Source organism: Drepanopeziza brunnea (genome assembly GCF_022702325.1).
Source record: "Drepanopeziza brunnea f. sp. 'multigermtubi' strain 214-2 chromosome Unknown ctg19, whole genome shotgun sequence".
Lineage (NCBI taxonomy): Eukaryota > Fungi > Ascomycota > Leotiomycetes > Helotiales > Drepanopezizaceae > Drepanopeziza > Drepanopeziza brunnea.
Window position 1 is genome coordinate 1,073,400 of NW_027094082.1, and position 19,007 is coordinate 1,092,406.

At 51.0% G+C, this 19,007-nt stretch overlaps 7 protein-coding genes across 7 annotated transcripts; 3 read left to right on the forward strand and 4 right to left on the reverse strand.

Annotated features, from left to right (window-relative positions):
* Positions 1-728: 728 nt before the first annotated feature.
* On the forward strand, positions 729-2,305 carry L3040_009080 (uncharacterized protein; the record flags this gene model as incomplete). Its single annotated transcript, XM_007294046.2, has 2 exons — positions 729-894; positions 945-2,305. The coding sequence occupies 2 exons, from the start codon at positions 729-731 to the stop codon at positions 2,303-2,305; spliced, it is 1,527 nt and encodes a 508-aa protein (XP_007294108.2).
* A 555-nt stretch (positions 2,306-2,860) lies between these two features.
* Positions 2,861-4,986, reverse strand: L3040_009081 (uncharacterized protein; the record flags this gene model as incomplete). The annotated part of the gene is made up of 4 exons (XM_066155834.1): positions 2,861-3,718; positions 3,768-4,492; positions 4,550-4,745; positions 4,792-4,986. 4 exons carry the CDS (start codon positions 4,984-4,986, stop codon positions 2,861-2,863), a joined length of 1,974 nt encoding a protein of 657 aa, XP_066010120.1.
* Positions 4,987-5,628: 642 nt separating this feature from the next.
* L3040_009082 (uncharacterized protein) lies at positions 5,629-6,523 on the reverse strand (the record flags this gene model as incomplete). The annotated part of the gene is made up of 2 exons (XM_066155835.1): positions 5,629-6,384; positions 6,452-6,523. The coding sequence occupies 2 exons, from the start codon at positions 6,521-6,523 to the stop codon at positions 5,629-5,631; spliced, it is 828 nt and encodes a 275-aa protein (XP_066010121.1).
* A 277-nt stretch (positions 6,524-6,800) lies between these two features.
* On the forward strand, positions 6,801-7,755 carry L3040_009083 (uncharacterized protein; the record flags this gene model as incomplete). Its single annotated transcript, XM_007294043.1, has 4 exons — positions 6,801-6,830; positions 6,886-7,033; positions 7,098-7,662; positions 7,716-7,755. 4 exons carry the CDS (start codon positions 6,801-6,803, stop codon positions 7,753-7,755), a joined length of 783 nt encoding a protein of 260 aa, XP_007294105.1.
* A 680-nt stretch (positions 7,756-8,435) lies between these two features.
* Positions 8,436-11,086, forward strand: L3040_009084 (uncharacterized protein; the record flags this gene model as incomplete). Its single annotated transcript, XM_066155836.1, has 7 exons — positions 8,436-8,483; positions 8,569-8,597; positions 8,657-8,774; positions 8,830-8,977; positions 9,024-10,262; positions 10,316-10,538; positions 10,597-11,086. The coding sequence occupies 7 exons, from the start codon at positions 8,436-8,438 to the stop codon at positions 11,084-11,086; spliced, it is 2,295 nt and encodes a 764-aa protein (XP_066010122.1).
* A 1,375-nt stretch (positions 11,087-12,461) lies between these two features.
* On the reverse strand, positions 12,462-14,270 carry L3040_009085 (uncharacterized protein; the record flags this gene model as incomplete). Its single annotated transcript, XM_066155837.1, has 2 exons — positions 12,462-13,377; positions 13,429-14,270. The coding sequence occupies 2 exons, from the start codon at positions 14,268-14,270 to the stop codon at positions 12,462-12,464; spliced, it is 1,758 nt and encodes a 585-aa protein (XP_066010123.1).
* A 933-nt stretch (positions 14,271-15,203) lies between these two features.
* L3040_009086 (uncharacterized protein) lies at positions 15,204-18,810 on the reverse strand (the record flags this gene model as incomplete). The annotated part of the gene is made up of 6 exons (XM_007294041.2): positions 15,204-16,515; positions 16,563-17,946; positions 17,997-18,063; positions 18,118-18,501; positions 18,554-18,687; positions 18,747-18,810. 6 exons carry the CDS (start codon positions 18,808-18,810, stop codon positions 15,204-15,206), a joined length of 3,345 nt encoding a protein of 1,114 aa, XP_007294103.2.
* Positions 18,811-19,007: the final 197 nt, after the last annotated feature.

The window sequence follows — 19,007 nt, forward strand, 5'->3', positions numbered from 1 at the left end:
TCCCTTTCGACTCGCGTGCTCCCCGTCCTTAAAGAAAGTTCACTGAGTACCGACCATGGACGACGAGACTTCGACAGTCTGTACGCATCCAGAATCAGAATGAGCTGGCTGGCATGTCTCCAAACACAACCCAGAAACTGTGGTCCCATTTACGGGATCCAGTAAGCCATTTCCTGGCCTCGAAGCCATCCGGGCTAGCTCAAAAAAGTCCCATCTCGAATCCGACCTCTGTACAGAATCCACATCGAGGCTTTTCTTGGATTCGGCCGCGCGCCCATCACACACCTTCGAAGAGATCCGCCTCGAAAAGCTTTGCATCTTGCAGCTTTCTTTTCATCGATATCAACCCTACAACAACCTCAACGACCTCGGCGCTTGCGTCATGCACAGCAACCGCAGAAAAGTCTCTATACTCGTCTCCCAAGATTCCCCGACAGACGATTACTTCCTTGGCACAGCAAGCATGGCGGAGGGAAATTCATCTGAGTGCCCGGAGGCGGGAAAGAGGAAGTGCAAAGAGGAATAAGAGCTCTGCAACTCATACACCGAACACCCGGAAATCCCCTCCAAATGGGGCCAACCACCCTCAAGCTGCGCCGATAGCGAAGAAAACCGAGACCCCGGTACCGGATCCCAATGCAACTGGCTATTTGCATCTGCCTCACATGCATCGACCGACGAAAGAGGAACTTCTTGCAGCTGCAACTGGATTCTGGTCACGTCTAAAGATGCGATTCAAATGGTTCTCTATCAGAAGTGCTCGGCCATGGAATGTTGATGACTGGAGTGCCTTCGTCTCATGGTTTGTGTTGGGGAATATTGTCTGGGTTTTAGTCGGGACAACCACATTTTTCTCCTTGGTCATTCTGTCTATCAATACTGTTGTAGCACAAGGTTCGTGCATAATGGACCGAGTAAGAGAATGCATGCTAATCAAAATTCAGAAACGTTGGCGAGATGGGTCGGCGACTATTTAACACATTCAGCTGGAGTTAAGGTGGTCTTCGAGTCCGCCATTGTACCAAAGTGGAAGAATGGGGTGATAACTTTTCACAATGTATTCGTTTCCAGAAGGCCCGGGCAAGGCAAGACGAAAGTCAGCAAGGGCTCCTCGATGAGTGCCGCGGCGGCAGCTGCTGCTGAGAGACAATCCGAGGTAGTAGGACGAAAGGAGGAAGAGGAGGAAGATACGAACTATACCCAATTTGACTTGACGATCGGAACCGTTAATGTTACGCTTTCTTTCGTCAAATGGTGGAACGGAAAGGGCCTCCTGCGAGACGTGGAGGTAAAGGGTGTACGAGGCGTGGTGGATAGGACTTCAGTTCATTGGGGCAGCGAGTACATCGATCCCAAGACCTATCGACATGAGCACAATCCGGGAGATTTTGAGATAGACTCCTTTAAGATGGAAGATCTCTTGGTCACGATTCACCAACCTAAGGGATTCAGACCGTTTTCTGTGAGCATTTTCTCTTGCGAGTTGCCACAGCTGAGGAAGCAATGGCTATTTTACGATTTCCTCTCGGCAAACAATATGTCAGGAGCTTTCGACGGATCACTATTCACTATCCATCCCAAGCAAATGCATGGGTTTGCAAACGTGCACCACGAGGAGGGAAGCAGCGAGCCGAGCCCCTGGAAGAAGCAAAGCCGCCTCCGAATCGACGGCTTGAAAATCGACCACCTGAACCGAGGAGTCGAGGGTCCCTTCGGGTGGATTCACGAAGGAAATGTGGACATCGTAGCAGACGTATTGTTCCCAACTGAGACGGATGATAGCATCGTGAAAGTGATGTCGGATTTCTATGACCGCATGGAGGCCACGGTGACTTCAAACCGCTACATCCACATTCTTGAAAATCCACGAACAGCAGATCTCAAGACACCCGAACAGATCAATGAGTATCAAGAGCAGCGCAGCAGAGGAGAAGACAAACGGTTTCTTGTCATGGACCTCCGAGTCCATCTCAACGACGTCCGGGCTGCAGTTCCGCTCTTCACTCGCGATCTGTCTTACATCAATCAAGCGCTCATCAGGCCCATCGTGGCTTATATCAACTCTCGCAACACCTTCATTCCGATCAACTGCCGGATTGTGAAGCGAGCCAGCGAGTTCGACGGCAGCTGGACGATTTTCGACAGTGGGTTGATGGAGGACTTGTCTGCAGAGACATACGAGGCGTTCGCTAAAGACGTAGTAGATAGCCAAGCGAGGCTACGACGGTTGAAGAAAGTCGGATTCTGGTCGATTTCGCTGGCAATTCAGGCCCTATTCATGGGCATGGCGGGTAATGTGGCGTGATGATAATGATCCTCCTCACTCTTTCTTGACGAATATGTATAAAAGCTGGGCCACTGGGAAAAGAACGGATGGTGGTCATGGTTCGGTGTTTTGGAATGCTGGTGCCACGGCTAGGCTTGGGTTTTCTGCATAGATGGAGTTCGGGGATGGTGCAGATCTGATATACATCATGCAATGCAGAGCGTCAAGCTCTAGAAATAATATCAGGAGAGAAATGCGAAGTATTGAAAACACATAATTTCAAGGATCTGGTGTCATTTTTCACGCGGCTGCACCACTCCTCTCTCGTTCCACATAAATATACTGCGCCGCATCCGTGCCAAATCCAATAAAAGAAACTCCTAGTACCGCTTTTATTTCCCAATCCCAGCTGGCCCTATCGGTTATTTACAATAAATCCATTACACACGATGGGGAAAGTTTCATCGACCCTGAACCAGAAGATGGTAGATCTAGCCCATTATTGTGGAAACCGCCCGCACGCCCTCGAGGTAGCAAGCAGCTCAGGCCCCCGGTCGGCCAAAACAAATAGTTAGGAACTCTCATTCCGATCAATTACTTAGTGCGCAGAGCATCTTCCTTCGAGTAGATTGAGCCTTCGTTGCCGAAAAGCTCTTGGTCTCCTTTCCCTCCAAGTGCCATGAAATCCTTCGGATCTCGCGTCTCCGAGGGTGTCTCTTCCTGCTTCGGGGGGCCGGGGATAGATTTAGGGGCCCCGTTCTTTCCGATCTCCAGGGTAGAGTTGTTGACTCTGTTCTGGGGTTTCTTGGAGTCGGGGTTCTTCACGTATACCTTCACGGCATCTTTTGACGGCTCGACTCCGATGACCCTGGTTATCTTGACGTCGTTGAGAGTACTCAGCAGGGTGCGCTCGCGAGCAAGCTTGCGCTTGCTGAAGTCCAGATTTTCGATGCCGCCGACGAGTCCGTCTGTGCTATCGTTAGGGTTTAATTGCTTGTTAGTTGTCCATGGATGGTCGAGACAGTCGTCAATAGTGTATCGCTTCTCCAGATCGACAGTCAACATTCGATCGATGAGATCCAGAGCTGGATCTCCGACGGAATCCCAGTATGGTGAAGGGTAGTCGAATCTCCCGCTCTTGATTTGCTGTGTGAGACTGTATGGATTTTCTCGAGTGTTGAGTTCGTCAGAGAAAGGAGGGAAGCCACAGAGACAGATATAGAGCACGACACCTAGAGACCAGACATCGACCGCACGAGTGTAACGACGCTGTCTTGAGTCCTCGAGTATCTCAGGGGCGACGTAGCTAGGTGTTCCACATAGAGTGGTGGTGAAGGATTCCTCTCCAATAATCTTTGCCAGACCAAAATCAGCGACTTTGACGTGGAGATCTTTATCAGTCAATAGGATATTTTCAGGCTTGATGTCCCTGTGAACGATACCTCGCTCATGCTATTGACTGTAAGCCCAAATTAACTAGGTCCAAATTAGGAAGACCCACTAGATATTTGATTGCTTGGAACAGTTGAATGAAAACTTTCCGCGTTTCTTCCTCAGTCAACTTCTGCTTCATAACGATCCAGTTGAACAGCTCCCCTTCGGCAGCCAGCTCCAGTACCAAGTAGACAGCATTCGGCTCGTCGAATGTATCTTTCAGACACAGCAAGTTCGGATGGCTTACTCCCATTAATATTGCTATTTCTTGCTGTAGGCCTTCGGTCTTCGATCGCTCCTCAATGCCACGTTGCTTTGTGAATATCTTGACCGCGAATCGTGTGCCAGTTGACTTCTCAACGCACAAGAAGACCTCTGCAAAATGGCCCTTCCCAAGCTTTTCCAGCAATGTGTACTGTTGCAAGAAAGGACTTGTCTGGCGGTTCTTAGGGTATCTGAAAACGAATCGCGCCTTTTCCAGAATGGTGATCTCATCCCCTTCCTCAAGCTCTCGTCTTTTATTTCTTCCGATGAGAGCTTCGTTGACGAATGTGCCATTGCTCGACAAGTCCTCAGCCACAGCAACCGTATCTCTTCCCTTGTTCTCCGTGAAGATCAGGCAATGTCTATTGGAGACGATGGGGTCATCTAGGATGAGGTCGCATTCTGGATGCCTACCAATAATAAAGCCACCAGAGGCCATTCCCTTCACCTTGGTCTCCTCGTACATTTCTTCCTCCCTCTTCGGATCTGGCCCTCTCTGAAAGTCATCTTTACCCGGAAGTGGACAAGCTGTAAGACGTCGGTCAGCCAGCTTATTAGCTAAGGGATTGTAATTAAGATTCGTACCATTGCGCTTCCTTAAAGCGATCTTCTGGCCAAGCTTGGGGTCCATGGGAAATAGCCAGCCCCACAGGTCATCGTCTTCAGGCTCATCTTGAGGAATTTCTTGGGTCGAGAAGGCTTGTGTAAATTGTGTGTCCGCAGGAGGACTCGATTTGTGGCCAGCTTCAGCATGTTCATCCAGAGGGCCATTGTGGTGTACCTGAACCGGTTAGTCGTCGTTTCTTAATTTCGGGCAGAGATCCTACTTGACTTTGCGCGGGCGGAGAGACCGTTCCATCCTTAACAGCTTCGGGAGATGAAGAGGTCTGGTGTGTGATGGGGCTAGGGAGTCCTTGCTGCTGGACAACTGGAGAATTATGTGCCAATCTGGTAGATCTTCTCGGTTTCTTGTCGACTTTCCCTTCTCTCCCTTCCTTGTCCCTCCCTCTCTTCGGAGCCATATTCGCAAGGCAGGGTAAGGCGAGGCTCAAGGCTCTTGGCGCCAAAAAGAAGGAGTCTGCGTGCAAAGTCAACTGGAATAGAGAGATTGCCGTTGTCAAGAGCTGTGGTTGGAAAGTGGCAATCCGTCGTGAAAAGCTTGGGATGATAGTAGCAGCTGGCTGCCTCAATTCGTGTGGAAAGAGAAATTGCCTGTGGTCGAGTTTGAGAGGGAGTCGGGGATCGAACTACCGACCCGCATACGCCGCCGACATTGATAGGAACCGTTAACTTACCAAAATCAACCACAGCGTCACGAAAAGTCAACACATCTCCATTGGCGGAAATTACCTTACTGGCGATGGATGAATAGATAAATTCTCTACATGAGCAGTTTTCTGCTTGACTAATGTAGTAAGAAGGTAACGATCGCAGCCGATCAGACCTCCTGTCGTAGCCTTGTGACAGCCTCGCAGTTCGCGTGACTTTGGGAGCAGTACAAGAAAAGGTTTCTGACCAGGCAGCTTGTCTTCACCAGCTCAGGGTAATGGACATCCGTGGTATGCCCTGACCACTACCCCTTTTGAGTCGTAGTTCTGTGTTCACCCAGGCAATGAACTGTCCTTCAAGGCGTGCGATTTGTTCTACGGGCCTCTAGCCCATTTTCAGCCATCGAATCTCGACTTCCTCTTCGTGCCTTGAACGTTGGGTGAATTCGAACGTCCTCTATCCAGTCCAGCCATGATTCTTTCAGCGGCACTCATTTGACCTGGCCGACCACCATTCGAAGAAGTCGTGTTCCGACTCAGCATCTCTGTTGTTGAGGTTGCAGGTACAAAGTCCAAGCTATCCCGTTGACCTCGAGCCTTGTCCTCTTCCTTCTTCTTCAATATCTTCTGCTGGCTTTTTGCAAGTTCCTCCTTATAGGCATAAGCAGGAAAATCATGAGGGTTCCAGAGGTCCTTCGGCAGTGTTGTTGCATACTGACCAGCCTCGTCAATATTCGAAAAATCCATAAGCTTCAGCATCAGACTCGGATTTTTCAGTGCTGACGACTTTGCCAACTTCTCGTTGAAGTGGACGCCTTTCTTCTTCAGCTCAAGAAAATGCTTGAACTTAGCGTTCGTACTCTCTGAAGGTGATCCAGGAGGTGAAGGCGGAATGTCGTAGTTGGGAAGGGTCGGAAGGGTCAAGTCTCTCAGTAGAGCTCGATTAGCGGAATAAGGTGATTGAGGAGCCATAGCTGGATCGTCTGTTTCTAGTAGTTGATGTTCGCCAGGTGCAGGTCCAAGACTTGGACCAACTAACGGCGCATCTGCTTCAGGAAACCTTGGGCCTATAGCTTTACTGTTTTGCATAACGTCCAAGACTGGATCAGATGCAGACCCCTCGCCAAAGTGTACGGCGAGTCCGTCCGCCTGCTGACCTGTGTTGTCAGCGCGATTCCAGAGTCTTGAAGACGAGGTTTGTGCCTAGGCCAATACTCACGCCTAGCTTCGAACTCTCAAGCTCTGGATGATCCTCTTCATCGCTGCTCCCGTATCCAACCAAGCCTGCCATTCTGAATTGTCTGCTGAAAAAAGTAAAAAGGTTGGGTCGTTGACACACAGAACGGGAAAACAAAGGCTCATCCGTCCTATACTGGACTTCGTTCGGCTGCAGAGGCGCGCTAGTATCGGCGCCGCGTCAAGCTGGTACCTGGGCCACCTGGGAGCTTAAGCTTGAGCTTCAGAAGACAACATCAACGACAACATCAACGACATCTACCCGTCTACCCATACAAGCCGTCTCTTCCCCCGCTCTCCCAAAAACTCAGATACTCATCAACGCCTTCGCCATGAACCATCTTCCGCAAGCCTGGGGACGTGTAAGTAACGCACAGGGAAATCACTTTGACCAAACGGTTGACAGCCCGGTTGTAGCCTCGAGACGATGTTTACGGTGCCTACGACGGCTCGTACCTCCAAAGCCATGGTCCGAATCAACACACCAAATCTCCAATCGTCACCGGTACCTCAGTACTCGCTTTGAAGTTCAAGGACGGTGTTGTGATTGCGGCAGACAATCTTGGTGCGGGACCCCCAACCAGCCCAGCGTTCGAAACCAGGAAGCTAATATTCTGGTTCGTTCGCAGCATCATACGGATCTCTTGCACGATTCACGGATGTTAAGCGCCTGCGAAAGTTTGCCGATACGACTGTTGTTGGTTTCGGTGGTGACGTTTCGGACATGCAATACCTTGACCGACTTCTCAACTCCTTAGATATCGATGAAGCATATGGCCCAGCTGGACACACCCTCAACGCTAAAAATCTCCACACCTACCTAACCAAAGTCTTCTACAAGCGTCGGTCTGACTTCAACCCGTTGTGGAACCAGGTCTTGGTGGCAGGCTTGGATGAAGAGAGCAAGCCTTTCCTGGCAAGCACCGATTTACTGGGTACAGCCTTCAGCTCGCCCAGTTTGGCTACAGGATTCGGTGCGCATTTGGCTCAGCCGCTATTGAGAAAGGTTGCGCCGGATGAGGAGGCTGCGTCTAAACTGTCCCAGGAGCAGGCATTGGAGGCAGTGAAGGAGAGCATGAAGGTATTGTTCTACAGAGATGCTAGGAGTTTGGACAAGTACTCGATTGCAGTCGTTTCGAAGGCTGGTATTGAGTTGAAGGAGGATGAGAAGCTTGAGAAGCAGAGCTGGGCATTGTAAGTTTTCTTTCCCCCGCCCCTTCTCCAGACCAAAACTAAGAAAGCTGCAGCGCCGATCAAATTCGCGGATATGGAACACAGGTCAACTAAGCGGCTGGGGGGGGGGGGGGGGGGGTTGGGCTCTGTACTTTTAGATGGAAAACTCGCGCGAGGCATGAATTCAAGCCATCGGATATTGCTCTGAACAATGCAAACGGAGACTATCCGGATTCCCTGATGGACTTTCTTGCCATTGCAACCAATATGTCTTTTGCAACTTGATATTTCTGCTCGGACGTGAAGTGACCAAGGCTCCCTGACTTTCCAGATTTCCAAACCGCATTGAAGCACCGCAATTATTGCTGACGGGGCGAGGGGAATTTGATCACTTTGAATCGTGACTATGATTATGACCTTGTGCTAATTGCTGCTGACAATGCTTTCTAAATTTTATTGCGTTATGTAAGCGAGGCGTCGACAGAAGGTTTGTTTAGGAAAGGAGTCCTTGCGCAATGAGTAGTATCAATATTTGGCTTCCAGTTCTTCTCATAATCAATGAATCCCCCCCACCCTGATTCATCGCCAAGCTCCGCCACCCAGATTCAAATGCGCAGACCGGATTCTTTTCGCCTGCAGGCTCGCTCTCACTCAAGATCAACGTTCGAATTACGACCCAGCGATCCCTATCATCCGGAATCCGAGCCGACAGGTCCAGCGCGGCGCGCCCCTTGAATGTCCGGGCTCATAGCCTTCATCACACAAAGTAGAAGGAGGTGTCAACGGTGACTGGTATGCAGGCGGCAAGGCTAAAGGCTGAATCGCAAGGTCGAAAAGCTAAGGTAACCCCTCTATAAACTTCGACGCAAGTCTCGAACACGAACGGACGGTCCTACTGGGTCGCAAAGCTAATGTCTTGTGTAACAGCTTGCCAATTCATATCATGAGCTATTGGAGTACGTTGTGGCCTCTTCTCAGAAGAAGAGTACATCAGCTAACGTTTTGCGCGTTGCAGAGAGTTCTCGTCGAAAGACCTCCGGTCGGTTGGAAACTACTCTCTTGGACGTTTAATCGGGAAGGGATCCTTTGGCAAGGTGTACCTGGCAACTCATAAACTCACGAATGGATCAAAAGTACGCCGAGAGATGGAGCAGACCAAGGGAGTAGAGAGCTGACGGTATGTTGCAGGTTGTTCTCAAGTCTGCAAACAAAGACGATTCAAATCTTGCGCGGGAAATCCACCACCATCGACAATTTATACATCCCCATATCGCGCGGCTCTACGAAGTGATAGTTACGGAGAATCTGGTGTGGCTAGTTCTAGAGTACTGTCCAGGTAAGGAGGCCGAGTCGTTTAGCGTAGGTCTTGCTGATATCAATAGGCGATGAGCTATATAATTACCTGCTGAATCATGGAGCGCTTCCGGTTGAGAAGGTCCAGAAGATCTTCACCCAACTTGTGGGGGCTGTCACATATGTTCATAATTCTCAATGTGTGCATCGGGATCTGAAACTTGAAAATATCCTCCTGGACAAGAACGAGAACGTCAAGCTATGCGATTTCGGTTTTACTAGGGAGTATGAAGGAAAGGCCAGCTATTTACAGACTTTTTGTGGAACTATCTGTTACAGCGCACCGGAGATGCTAAAAGGAGAGAAATACGCGGGCGAGAAGGTCGATGTCTGGAGTCTAGGCGTGATACTTTACGCTCTTCTGAGCGGCGAACTACCATTCGACGAGGATGACGACAACGAGACAAGGACTAAAATCTTGACGGCGGAACCTAAATGGCCCGACTATTTTTCACCAGAGGCGCGCTCTTTACTGGGTATACTTCTTTCCAAGCGGCCATTGCGCCGGCCTGCGCTGAGCGATATCCTGGCTCATCCTTTTCTGGCGGACTTTGCACCTGCGCAACAAGTCATTCTAAAGCTTCAACAACCAGCGCCGTTCACCACCCCTTTGGAAAAAGAGACGCTTGAACGCATGCGCAGCGCTGGGGTTGACACAGATCAAGTCATTGAGAATGTACTAGCACGGCGTTGCGATCCTCTGGCAGGCTGGTGGACCCTTCTCCTCGAGAAAGAACAACGCAAACAAGCTCGGAGAGAGCGGAAACGGAAGGAGAAAGAAGCCGAAAACCGGACATCGCGGAGACTAAGTGGTGCAAGCACTCGGCTTGAACGGACGGCCCCTATCCTAACAGGTGTTAATGAGCAAGGACAAGAAATCAGGTTAAGAGATCCACCACCGGGTAGGGGCAGAAAAGACAGACGAAGTGCACATTACCCAGACCTTGTTCTAACCGATCTTCCTGGTCTACCTGAAAACCCCAAGCTGGGCTCTCCAGGCTCAGCAACACCCCCTCCGCCGATAGACAAAGACTCGATAAGCTCAGCAAGTTCTTCACGGCATCGGCGTCCGATCCCACCGCCCAAAGAAAGTATGCTGCTACGTAGTGCACGATCTCGTGGGAGTACACTGCAGCTTGTCACATCAAATCATGATCTCCTAGCTGCGCCACCCAATGGTAATCTGAGGCCTCCACGGCGGAAGCATCAACACGCCTTTATCAACCACCTCGCCAATTGGAAACATTGGCTTCTAGACTCGGCAAAACGTACAAAGTCTCCCGGTAAGAGAATGACAAACTCAACACCTGATCTTCACCAGAAGTCGACCAACAGCTCGAGGACTGGTGGGAAGGAATCAAGTCCGCGGCCTGCAACTTCAAAGACATCAGAAGCCCCAAGGCTCGTTTTAGCGCCAGAGGCTCGAAGCCGCCCACCGGTAGCGCGAATATATACCACGCCCAACAGCAAGCGCCACTCTCTTTCACCATCGCCTCTGACTCCTCGGTCGACCTTCCGCCGGTCCAGTATAGGTCTCCGAGGCCGTAAATCTACATCTTCCTCAGTCTCCTCCATCCGTAGCATCCACCATCACCACCACAGCCACTCCAAAGCCTCATCCACGTCATCCAACGGGTCAGGGACGATGCCCATGAGCAAAGGTCCTATACCTCCCCGCAGCCCCCATCACTCAGTCAAAGTTCTGCCTGCGACGCCCACAACTGGTACCTTCCCCTCCAACATCCGCGTCGTGCGCCAAGCTCCCACATCAACATACAACGAAGTACCCTGGGGCAATTCCTTTGGCTCAGGCAGCACCGGCGGTCTTGTCTTCGCTAAGCGCAAGAAAAATGTTTTCAAGGGACCCATGCTCAACACCTCGTCGCCCAGTCCGTCTGGAGGGGGCCATACAAGAACCGGGAGCCACAGTCGTAGTACCAGCGTGGCTGGGAAGCGCAGCAGTGAAATCATCGAAGAGGAAGACGAGGATGCTGTAGAAGAGGTTGAAGCTTTTAGCCCTGTAATCGGCCCTGAGGAAGTCGAAGAGCTGTTCCCGGCGACGGATACGCCGGGGACAACGGATCGTCTGTAAATGGTTGAGTATTCCCGAGTGCATGCCCCCTCTCGCCTCGGTGTCAAGAAGCGAGGAGGATAGAATCGTTGAGGTGCATGTACATTTGACGTGTGTGATGGGTGTCTTTTTGTTATGTCGAGTATTTTAGCGGTGTGTCGTTTTCATCTCCCCGGGGGCTTTGGTGGCTTCTCTTCTTGGTATAATAATTTTTTTTTCCCCCTTCTACCGTCCAGCATTGCATTCGTTTGCGCCTTTTCTGGGTTTCGTAGGTGTGTAGATATATATGCTGTACATAATAGCAGGCAGATAGACTACATGCCAATGGCTAGGGGATATTTTTTTCTTATTTTGTTTTGCTTGTTTGTTTGTTTCTTTGTCTGTTTGTCTGTCTGTTTCTTCTGGTTAGGCACGAGGGTAGACACAGCAGCTATAGCGTAGACGAAGCGGAGGGGGCAATGGACATGGCAAACGAGAAGTGCTTACCAGTCCCGTCCGCGTCTGGCTTCTTCGTACGAACGCGTGTCTGTCTGTGTGTGTGTGATGGGTTCTCTCTCTCTCCAAGAGTAAGCAGATCGTCTCACCGTATCGACGAGGAGACCCATACCGGGTATCACATTGAGTGCCTACCTACCTACCTGAGTAAGCAAGTAGCAAAGGGAAGGGAGAGAAGAAGAAAGGGAAAAAAGAGGAAGAAGAAAGGGAAAGAAAAAAAACACGCCTCATGCTCCGCTCGTCGACTCTTCAGATGCCAGGTGGTGCCAGATGCCAGGTGCCAGGTGCCAGGTGCCAGATGGTCCAACAGATCCCCTCGCTTCTGGCTGGATTATCTCACGTCTCTACTACTACCGCCATCTTCTTCCAACTCTCCATCTCTCGTCGCTGTGCCTATGCCCACGCCCACGCCCCTTTCTCATCTGAGATCTCAAGCAGAGCGGCTTCAACTACCCATTCTATCTACCATCGACTTGTAGAACGATGAGACTTCGTAGATAGAATGACATCTCCCGCTTCTCGCCTTGGAAGCCCCCCTTCCCACTCCCCTCCCCCGACCCCCTCTCCGGATCCAACAAAGGTAGTAAAGTAGATGCGTGATTGAAAATGGGATGAAAGCGAGGGAGAGACGGCTCACAAGCGCATGATGATGATGATGATTGTGTGTTTGATCGGTGCTGAATTAAGGTGTGTATGAAGGAGCAAGTCTATAATACGTACGCAGAAGCGGCGGCGGCGGCTATAACAGAGAAGGGGAAAAGAAAGTAGCCAACTACTACCTAGGTAGTCTAACCAGAAGACCGCGCGCGCCTCGCCTTTTTGACCAAATATGACCGAATTTACAAATATACACAGCCGTTAAGAGCATCCACTCACCACCCTTGCTCCACTTCAATAACACTCACGATGCACCCCCAGCCTCAGCCCTGTCTTCAAGCGTCTCCCTCTCCTCCTTCTCGCGCTTGCCCTTCACCCCGTGTATTATATCCTTGGCCGCCTTCCCAGGATCTTCAAGCGCATCAAACGCCCTCTGCTTCGTCGTCTTCTTGCTATGGTTGTCCAGTGCCTCCTCGTCACTGGAACTGATATCATCATCCGAGTGCTGCACCATCGTGATGGTCTTTCCTTCCTTCTTTTTGCGCTCCCGCTGCCCCTCTTTCATCTTCATCAGCTTGTCATCTGTACATTCCTTTGTCACGATATGTAAGCCCGGGAACTGCTCTCTAAGGAAGGCTTTCAGTTGTGGCAAGAGAGAGCCTTTGGGTCTGTAAGTACCGCTATCGTTGTCAATTACTAGCTCGTAATTGCGTGGGCTCTGAGGGGGAGGCGAGTCAGGTGGGCCACCAGGAAGGTCATGAGCAGGATGCGTTTCTTGGTCTGGCGCCTCAGCAGATATCTCGGGTTTCTTGAGTCGGCGAACAAAGAACTCGCCGGAGTAGGCAATGTAGGTATTGACGTCGCTGTGCATGGTGTGTTTGGACAGCAGATCAATCCCGAACTCCTTGCCGGTTTCTGTGAAGCGGAGGAGGCCGTCGAGTGTCAGCACGTAAGTGAAGATTCGACCGCCTTCGTCGTAGTGAACCATCTTAAGGAACTGAAGAGCCGCTTCTTCGGATTTCGGCTCCACAGTTCCGTATTCAGTGGTGCTGCTGAAGTTGTAAACGGAGGCGTGTTGGTGGCGCAGGGCTCTGTTAAGGACTCGTCCTCGCAGGCCAGCTTTCGAGAACATGCCCTTAACAAATGGTTTGAATTCAACGAAACGATGGTATAAGTCTGCTGGAACAGGGCCTTCCAATTGGAACTCATTTGCCTGAAAACTATCCAATGTCAATATTCTCGACCCGACATCGAAGCGAAGCCGAACTCACTCATATTTTTCCGTTTTCGGCCCTCCTTCTTGCGAACCTTCTGAGCTTCCCGGAGCTTTCGTTCCAGCGATTCTCCCAATCATAGGGGAATAGTGTTTTACCCAGGAAGTCAAGCCCACGGTATACATCCTGCCATGCGGCTTCTCAGACTCGCCGACTAACTCAGCACTAAGCCAGAGGTTCCCGCTCACATGGACATTGCTGAGCATCGCAGCGCAACCACGGAGCAGATAGGCCCGCTTGCTCCCCATGCGCTTCTCTATATAAAACCTCTCGTCCTTGATACCTTGCCAGTCCGGCCCAACACGATCGACATGTACCGTCACATTGCCCAGCCGGTCATCGTGGTCGGATGGATCTTCATCATAAAGTCTACATTTCAAGCGGAACCCACTCGAAGGTACGCCTGCCACGATCCATTGAGTGTCCCACTTCGGATCCGTATTTCTATGTATGGTCGGCGTCCTTATACTCAAGTCCGGGTCTTCCTTGTGCCGCTTCGCGAGACCAGAGGTTAATGTCGCATGAATGAACGGATCGGAGGAGCGGGTGTGCAGATCCGAAACTGGCAGGTTCGTCGCGCGGTGGAACGTAAATTTAATTGTGTAACCGTCCGGCGCAGAAGGTATGGGAGTCGCATCATAGCCTCCCGGCGGGTTCGCCTTATCCTTCAGCTTCTGCTGCTCCTTGCTCACTTTGTCTTTGGCGTGAGCATAGTCGTGCTTATGCTCCTGCTTCTCGGGATCATGCGTGCCGCCTCCATTACGCTCGTTGTTGAGAGCACCGTTTATCTGCTGCCGGTTGGGATGGGATCCTGATCCGTCTCCGTCTTCCTCTGCCATTGCGGACAATGTGGTCTAAGTGCTGAGACCTCGACCTTGACCTTGACCTTGACCTTGACCTTGACCTTGACCTTGACCTTGACCTTGCTTTGCTTTGCTTTGCTTGGAAAAAGCTGGGTGTAGTACGTACGCAGGACACAGTTGGAGAGACTCGGCAGAGCGGAGGGTTGAGAGAAATCCAAATTCCGTAGAGCCCCTTAGATCGGCGCTGTGTCTCCGGTGCATACTAGTCGCACCGGACGTTGTCGTTGGCGGCAACTTCGGCCCTCCCGGCTCGCCGCGGGTTGAGGGTTAAGGTGGTAGGGCAGAGCCTGCGAGTAGATGGAGTTGGATGTGGCTGGCTGACGTGGCTGGCGTGGCTGACGTCAACTTGACAGTTACCAAGCTTTATCGCCAAGAGGACCAAGCCTTACACGCGACGCTCGGTTTTCTGGGGAACTTGATGCAGAATAATCATACAGAGGCCTGCCCGCAAGTTGGTTGAATTGAGCGGCCAAGTACTTACATTCATTAACCGCCACTCCTAACATGCATCCATCCACCGCTCACCATCAAAACTCAACAGACTGCAACTTTCAGCATATGCTGATTCCATTTCATAATCGAGAGATCAGTTCACATACCCAAGCGAGGCTCCGGGTCGTCCAGCGAGGTAGAAGTTCATGTACATTGATCTCAGACATTTCCAGCCCCAGAGCTACCATGGTGTCTGAAGTACTCCATCCATTAGTTGTATCCATAATAGCCTTTCCAACCAGGTTTGCTCTCATCATCGCAACCTGCTCTGTAGGCCCAACATGAAAGCCAAGGTCTGCGTGCCATCGTCGTGTCGGCATTAGCCACGTTACCCAAACACACAACGCCAAACAATGCATAATTTGCCCGTGGTATCTCCAAGTCATCGCTTCATTACTACCACCCACGTATGCTCATCTACCGCTCTGGTATTGGCGCCTTTGCAAGACGCCCTCCAGCGCTGACCCGCTTTTGAAGACGAATCTCACGTTCTCGGGCGAGTCTCTCAGCAGTGCTCCCACCAGGCAATGAGCCCACTGTGTCCAGTGCAGGACCTCCTCGACCACTCTTCTGTTCGATGTATAAAGCAGCGCTGTGACTCAATGGGAAGGCTGGCATGGTACTAGGTATCTCGGCGCCATTCAGGACAAGCATTTCAGCGATTGGGAATGCCACAATCTTCGCCGTACTCTCAGCTCGGGGGGCTGGAGCCATGGGAGATGGCGACGCGGGATCCGCAGCGGCAAGCGCCAAGAATACCGGGTGAGCGCCTCTTGATTTATCAAGAACATTTGGGTTTGCCTTCAGTGCCAGTGCGTAAATGACTGCTTGGATGTCATTCGTCTTGACAGCTGCCAGAAGGCTCTCGTCTGCAGTGGCAAATCTCGACGAGCTTGATGAAATTGGCTCGACATATGCCCGGTTGACGTACTTGGCTGTGATGAACCTCAGTCTCTCTTCGCGAGTCGCCTGTGGGAGGGGCTTAATTGATGGGTCCAGCTTTGCTTCCCAGACCATGTTCGAGACCCGATTACCAACGAGGAGAAGGAGTTCGACAATGTCGGTGGTGAATGAGTTGATGTCCAGAGTAAGAGATCGGACTTTGCTGATGTGGGTTCCAAGCGAACGATGAATTCCGCTGCACTCGATGCAGAGGATGATCGCCAGGTTGATAGAGACCCATTCCGTCTTCACACCAGAGCCACAGTCAGCACACCAACAATTGCCCTGATCCGCCTCTCGTAGCACCTGCAACAGCTTGTCGGGGCTCTCGTCATACCCGCCGCTACCTTGGCGTTGGTATGCAGGTCTAGCGCCAACTGTCGTCCGTCTGAAAACGCCATTGTTGGCGGCGGCAGAACTCTGGTTGGCGGAGTAGTTGTTTCCATAGTTCATCGACGAGCTCTTTCCGGTCAATATTGAGCCGATGTCTCTTCGGATAGACTGTTGCTCTGGTTGCCTTGGCGCATCCCGCATGTCTCTGCCTTCGACTGCACTTTGAATGGCGTTATTGATGAACGAGATCCAACTATTCATATCCTCTTCGGATGTTGCTTGATAAACCCGTTTGTACTGAGGGGTAATAACCTCGAAACAGAATCGTCTCTCGGCGTTGCGAGCCTCCCGAACCGACGCCATCCGAAGATCAATAGGCTCCATGTGCAAGTCTAAGCGTTGCTTCCAGTTGCTGTATTCGGATAGCTTTCCGGCATCGAGAACAATCCAGAACCTAGATCTGTCAGTCCTCCACTCCAAAGGCGGGTCCAAGAAACTCACTTGTGCCAGGCTTGCTTGTTCAGCCCCCTAGGATCAACATGGCTGCCAGGTTTACTCAGCGCCCATAAAAGGCCTTCTTTGCGTTGCCCATTGGTGCTTGTCGCCAGACTATGATCTTTCTCCTCGAGATCCCGAATCCCCTTGAACTTGGAGTTCACACCTGGGCTATGAACGGGGCCAAATGGCGAAGAGAGGCTTCCGGGCGATCTTGAGAATTCGGTGTTGGAGCCGTTGATGGCTGATGGCATCGTTGGGCCATTCGAAGATACTTGTCTAAGCTGCGATGCTGTACTGTCCGCTCGGCCAAGCTCCGGGTCGGATATGACGGCGCCGCCATTCGTCGTAGGGTACGACGTCGGGGGTGGGATCATCACAGCAGGAACCGTGTCAGGTTCAACGTACGCGACGCTACTCTTTTCAAGATTCCTCCGCTTTTCTTCTCGCTCAGTCCGTTGGTATTGGAACTCCTTATCAGCCTCCTGGACTTCCGTATTTAGAGCATCGAGTTGAGGAAGCAGTTCTTCGACCTTTTTGGCCGTAGCCAAGTAACTCCTCGTCTGGGCGTCGGCGTACTTCGTTAAATGAGATAGCACTTCCTGCTCCTTGCGACCACCATGGAGATCTTGCATAAAAGAAGAATAATCGAATCGCTTCAGCTCAAAATCCCGACGTTTGGTCTGGTACTTGGTATCCTGTTCTGTCTTCTTCTTTTGCTTCATCGAGTCCTGTCGTTGACCGAGATACTTGGATACATAAGCATAGTAATCCTTGCTCTCCTCCTCGAAATCTCGCTTCTTTGCTTCAGCCTGCTTGATATCAAGGTTGTACAATTTAGCCATCGGATCAATGATGATTCTCTGAAGGTTGATGGTATTTTGCTTCTCATATCCCAAAATTTCCCTGGCGATTTTGTCAAAGTAGTGCTCCAAAGCAGGCTGGACTGCATTTGCGTTTGAGCCCGATGCCTCTCGGAGAGCGTCCATAAAACTCTGGACTGCATCATTGCAATCGATTTGTGCCATGTGTGCAGCCTCTGCCTTCTTCAGGACTTTCTTCATCCGAGTTCGCATACTGCCAGTCTTCTGCTCCAGAGACTTCATTGTAGCTCTGAACAAGGGACCGTCTTCAGTGGCGCTCATGTCTTCACCCGGACGTTGGCATGAAACATCCACCTTTACCAAGTCCTTCCTTGGTATTACATTGATTGGTAAAGCAGATTCTTTTGGGGCGAGGTATGGGGATGGAGGGTCATCAAAATCGCGAGTCTCTGTGCCACTGACTCTGGAGTCAATGGATTGAGAAGAGGGGAGTCGAGGCTTCGGTGGAGGTGCTAAATTGAATGTTTGAGATGGTGTATTCGGCTGGCTTGTAAGCATCTGATTATCTGAATTTAGGTTAGTCTATGTTCAAGTTCATGGATTTCGGAATATTTACTTGAAATCCAGAAAGAGAAGCTTGCAAGCGTATTCAAGCGGTGGGCTCGTTGGTCATACTCTACAAACTTCAAATCGTTAGTGTACAGGTATTGTGTTTGCAGGTTCGTGATATGACTTACACTGCAGTCATTCCTCCAGCCTCCCCCTCTATCCTCTGCTACCTTTGGAGGCCGCCATTTCCAAGACCATTCGAAGGATACTGACTGGTTGCCACCAGTTGCATAATCGCCTACTAGCTGTACGTTTGCATTCTTGTGTAAATTTGGATCCGCGTGGAACTCTCGAGTGACGAGAGTCTCGACTTCTTTAGCTGTTGATGCTGATACAAATGTAAGGCCGTTGACAACCGTGTCTATCGGGCTGCCCGTATCATTCGCGCCATTGCCTGCAGCTGCACTCTGCTGGGTCTGTCGGATAACAAAGGCAAATTTGAAGAGAAGTTCGTCGTCGTTGTTAAGCTTGAGTAAAAAGTTCGGCGAGGGACCAGAAGACGTTTCAGGGTCCTGCGCGCAATAAGTCAGTACCTGCTCGATTGCTAGGCATGCGGTATAGTACCTGAACATATTCAACTATATTTTTATCCCCAAAATCCCTTGACGCAGACACCCTTGTCGCCGGAAAGGAGTTTGGCACGACGTGGAGGACGGTTCGACGTTGTGAATTTGTGACCGTCAAGGACGAGATCATTACTGGGCGCATACAATTATGAGCATCGTCCCGGTCCCCATATTGTCCCGACTGTACTCACACCTTGTTTGGTCTCTGAGGCACAGCGCTGCACCATCTTCAGGTCTGCTAGCGACGTTTCCCATCTTCGAACGAATTGCCCCACCAAGGTGGAGGGCTCGAGGATAGAAATCGGGATTCGGGCTCCCCCGGAGGAGATGCGATCGAGCGCAGTCAAGCAGGCGGTCCAAGCATCAGGGGAGTTCTGGTATTATGCTTATTCAAAGGAAGGATTGCGCATGCGGGTTTGGATGAAGGTAAAGTTGTAGAAGGAGATGGACAT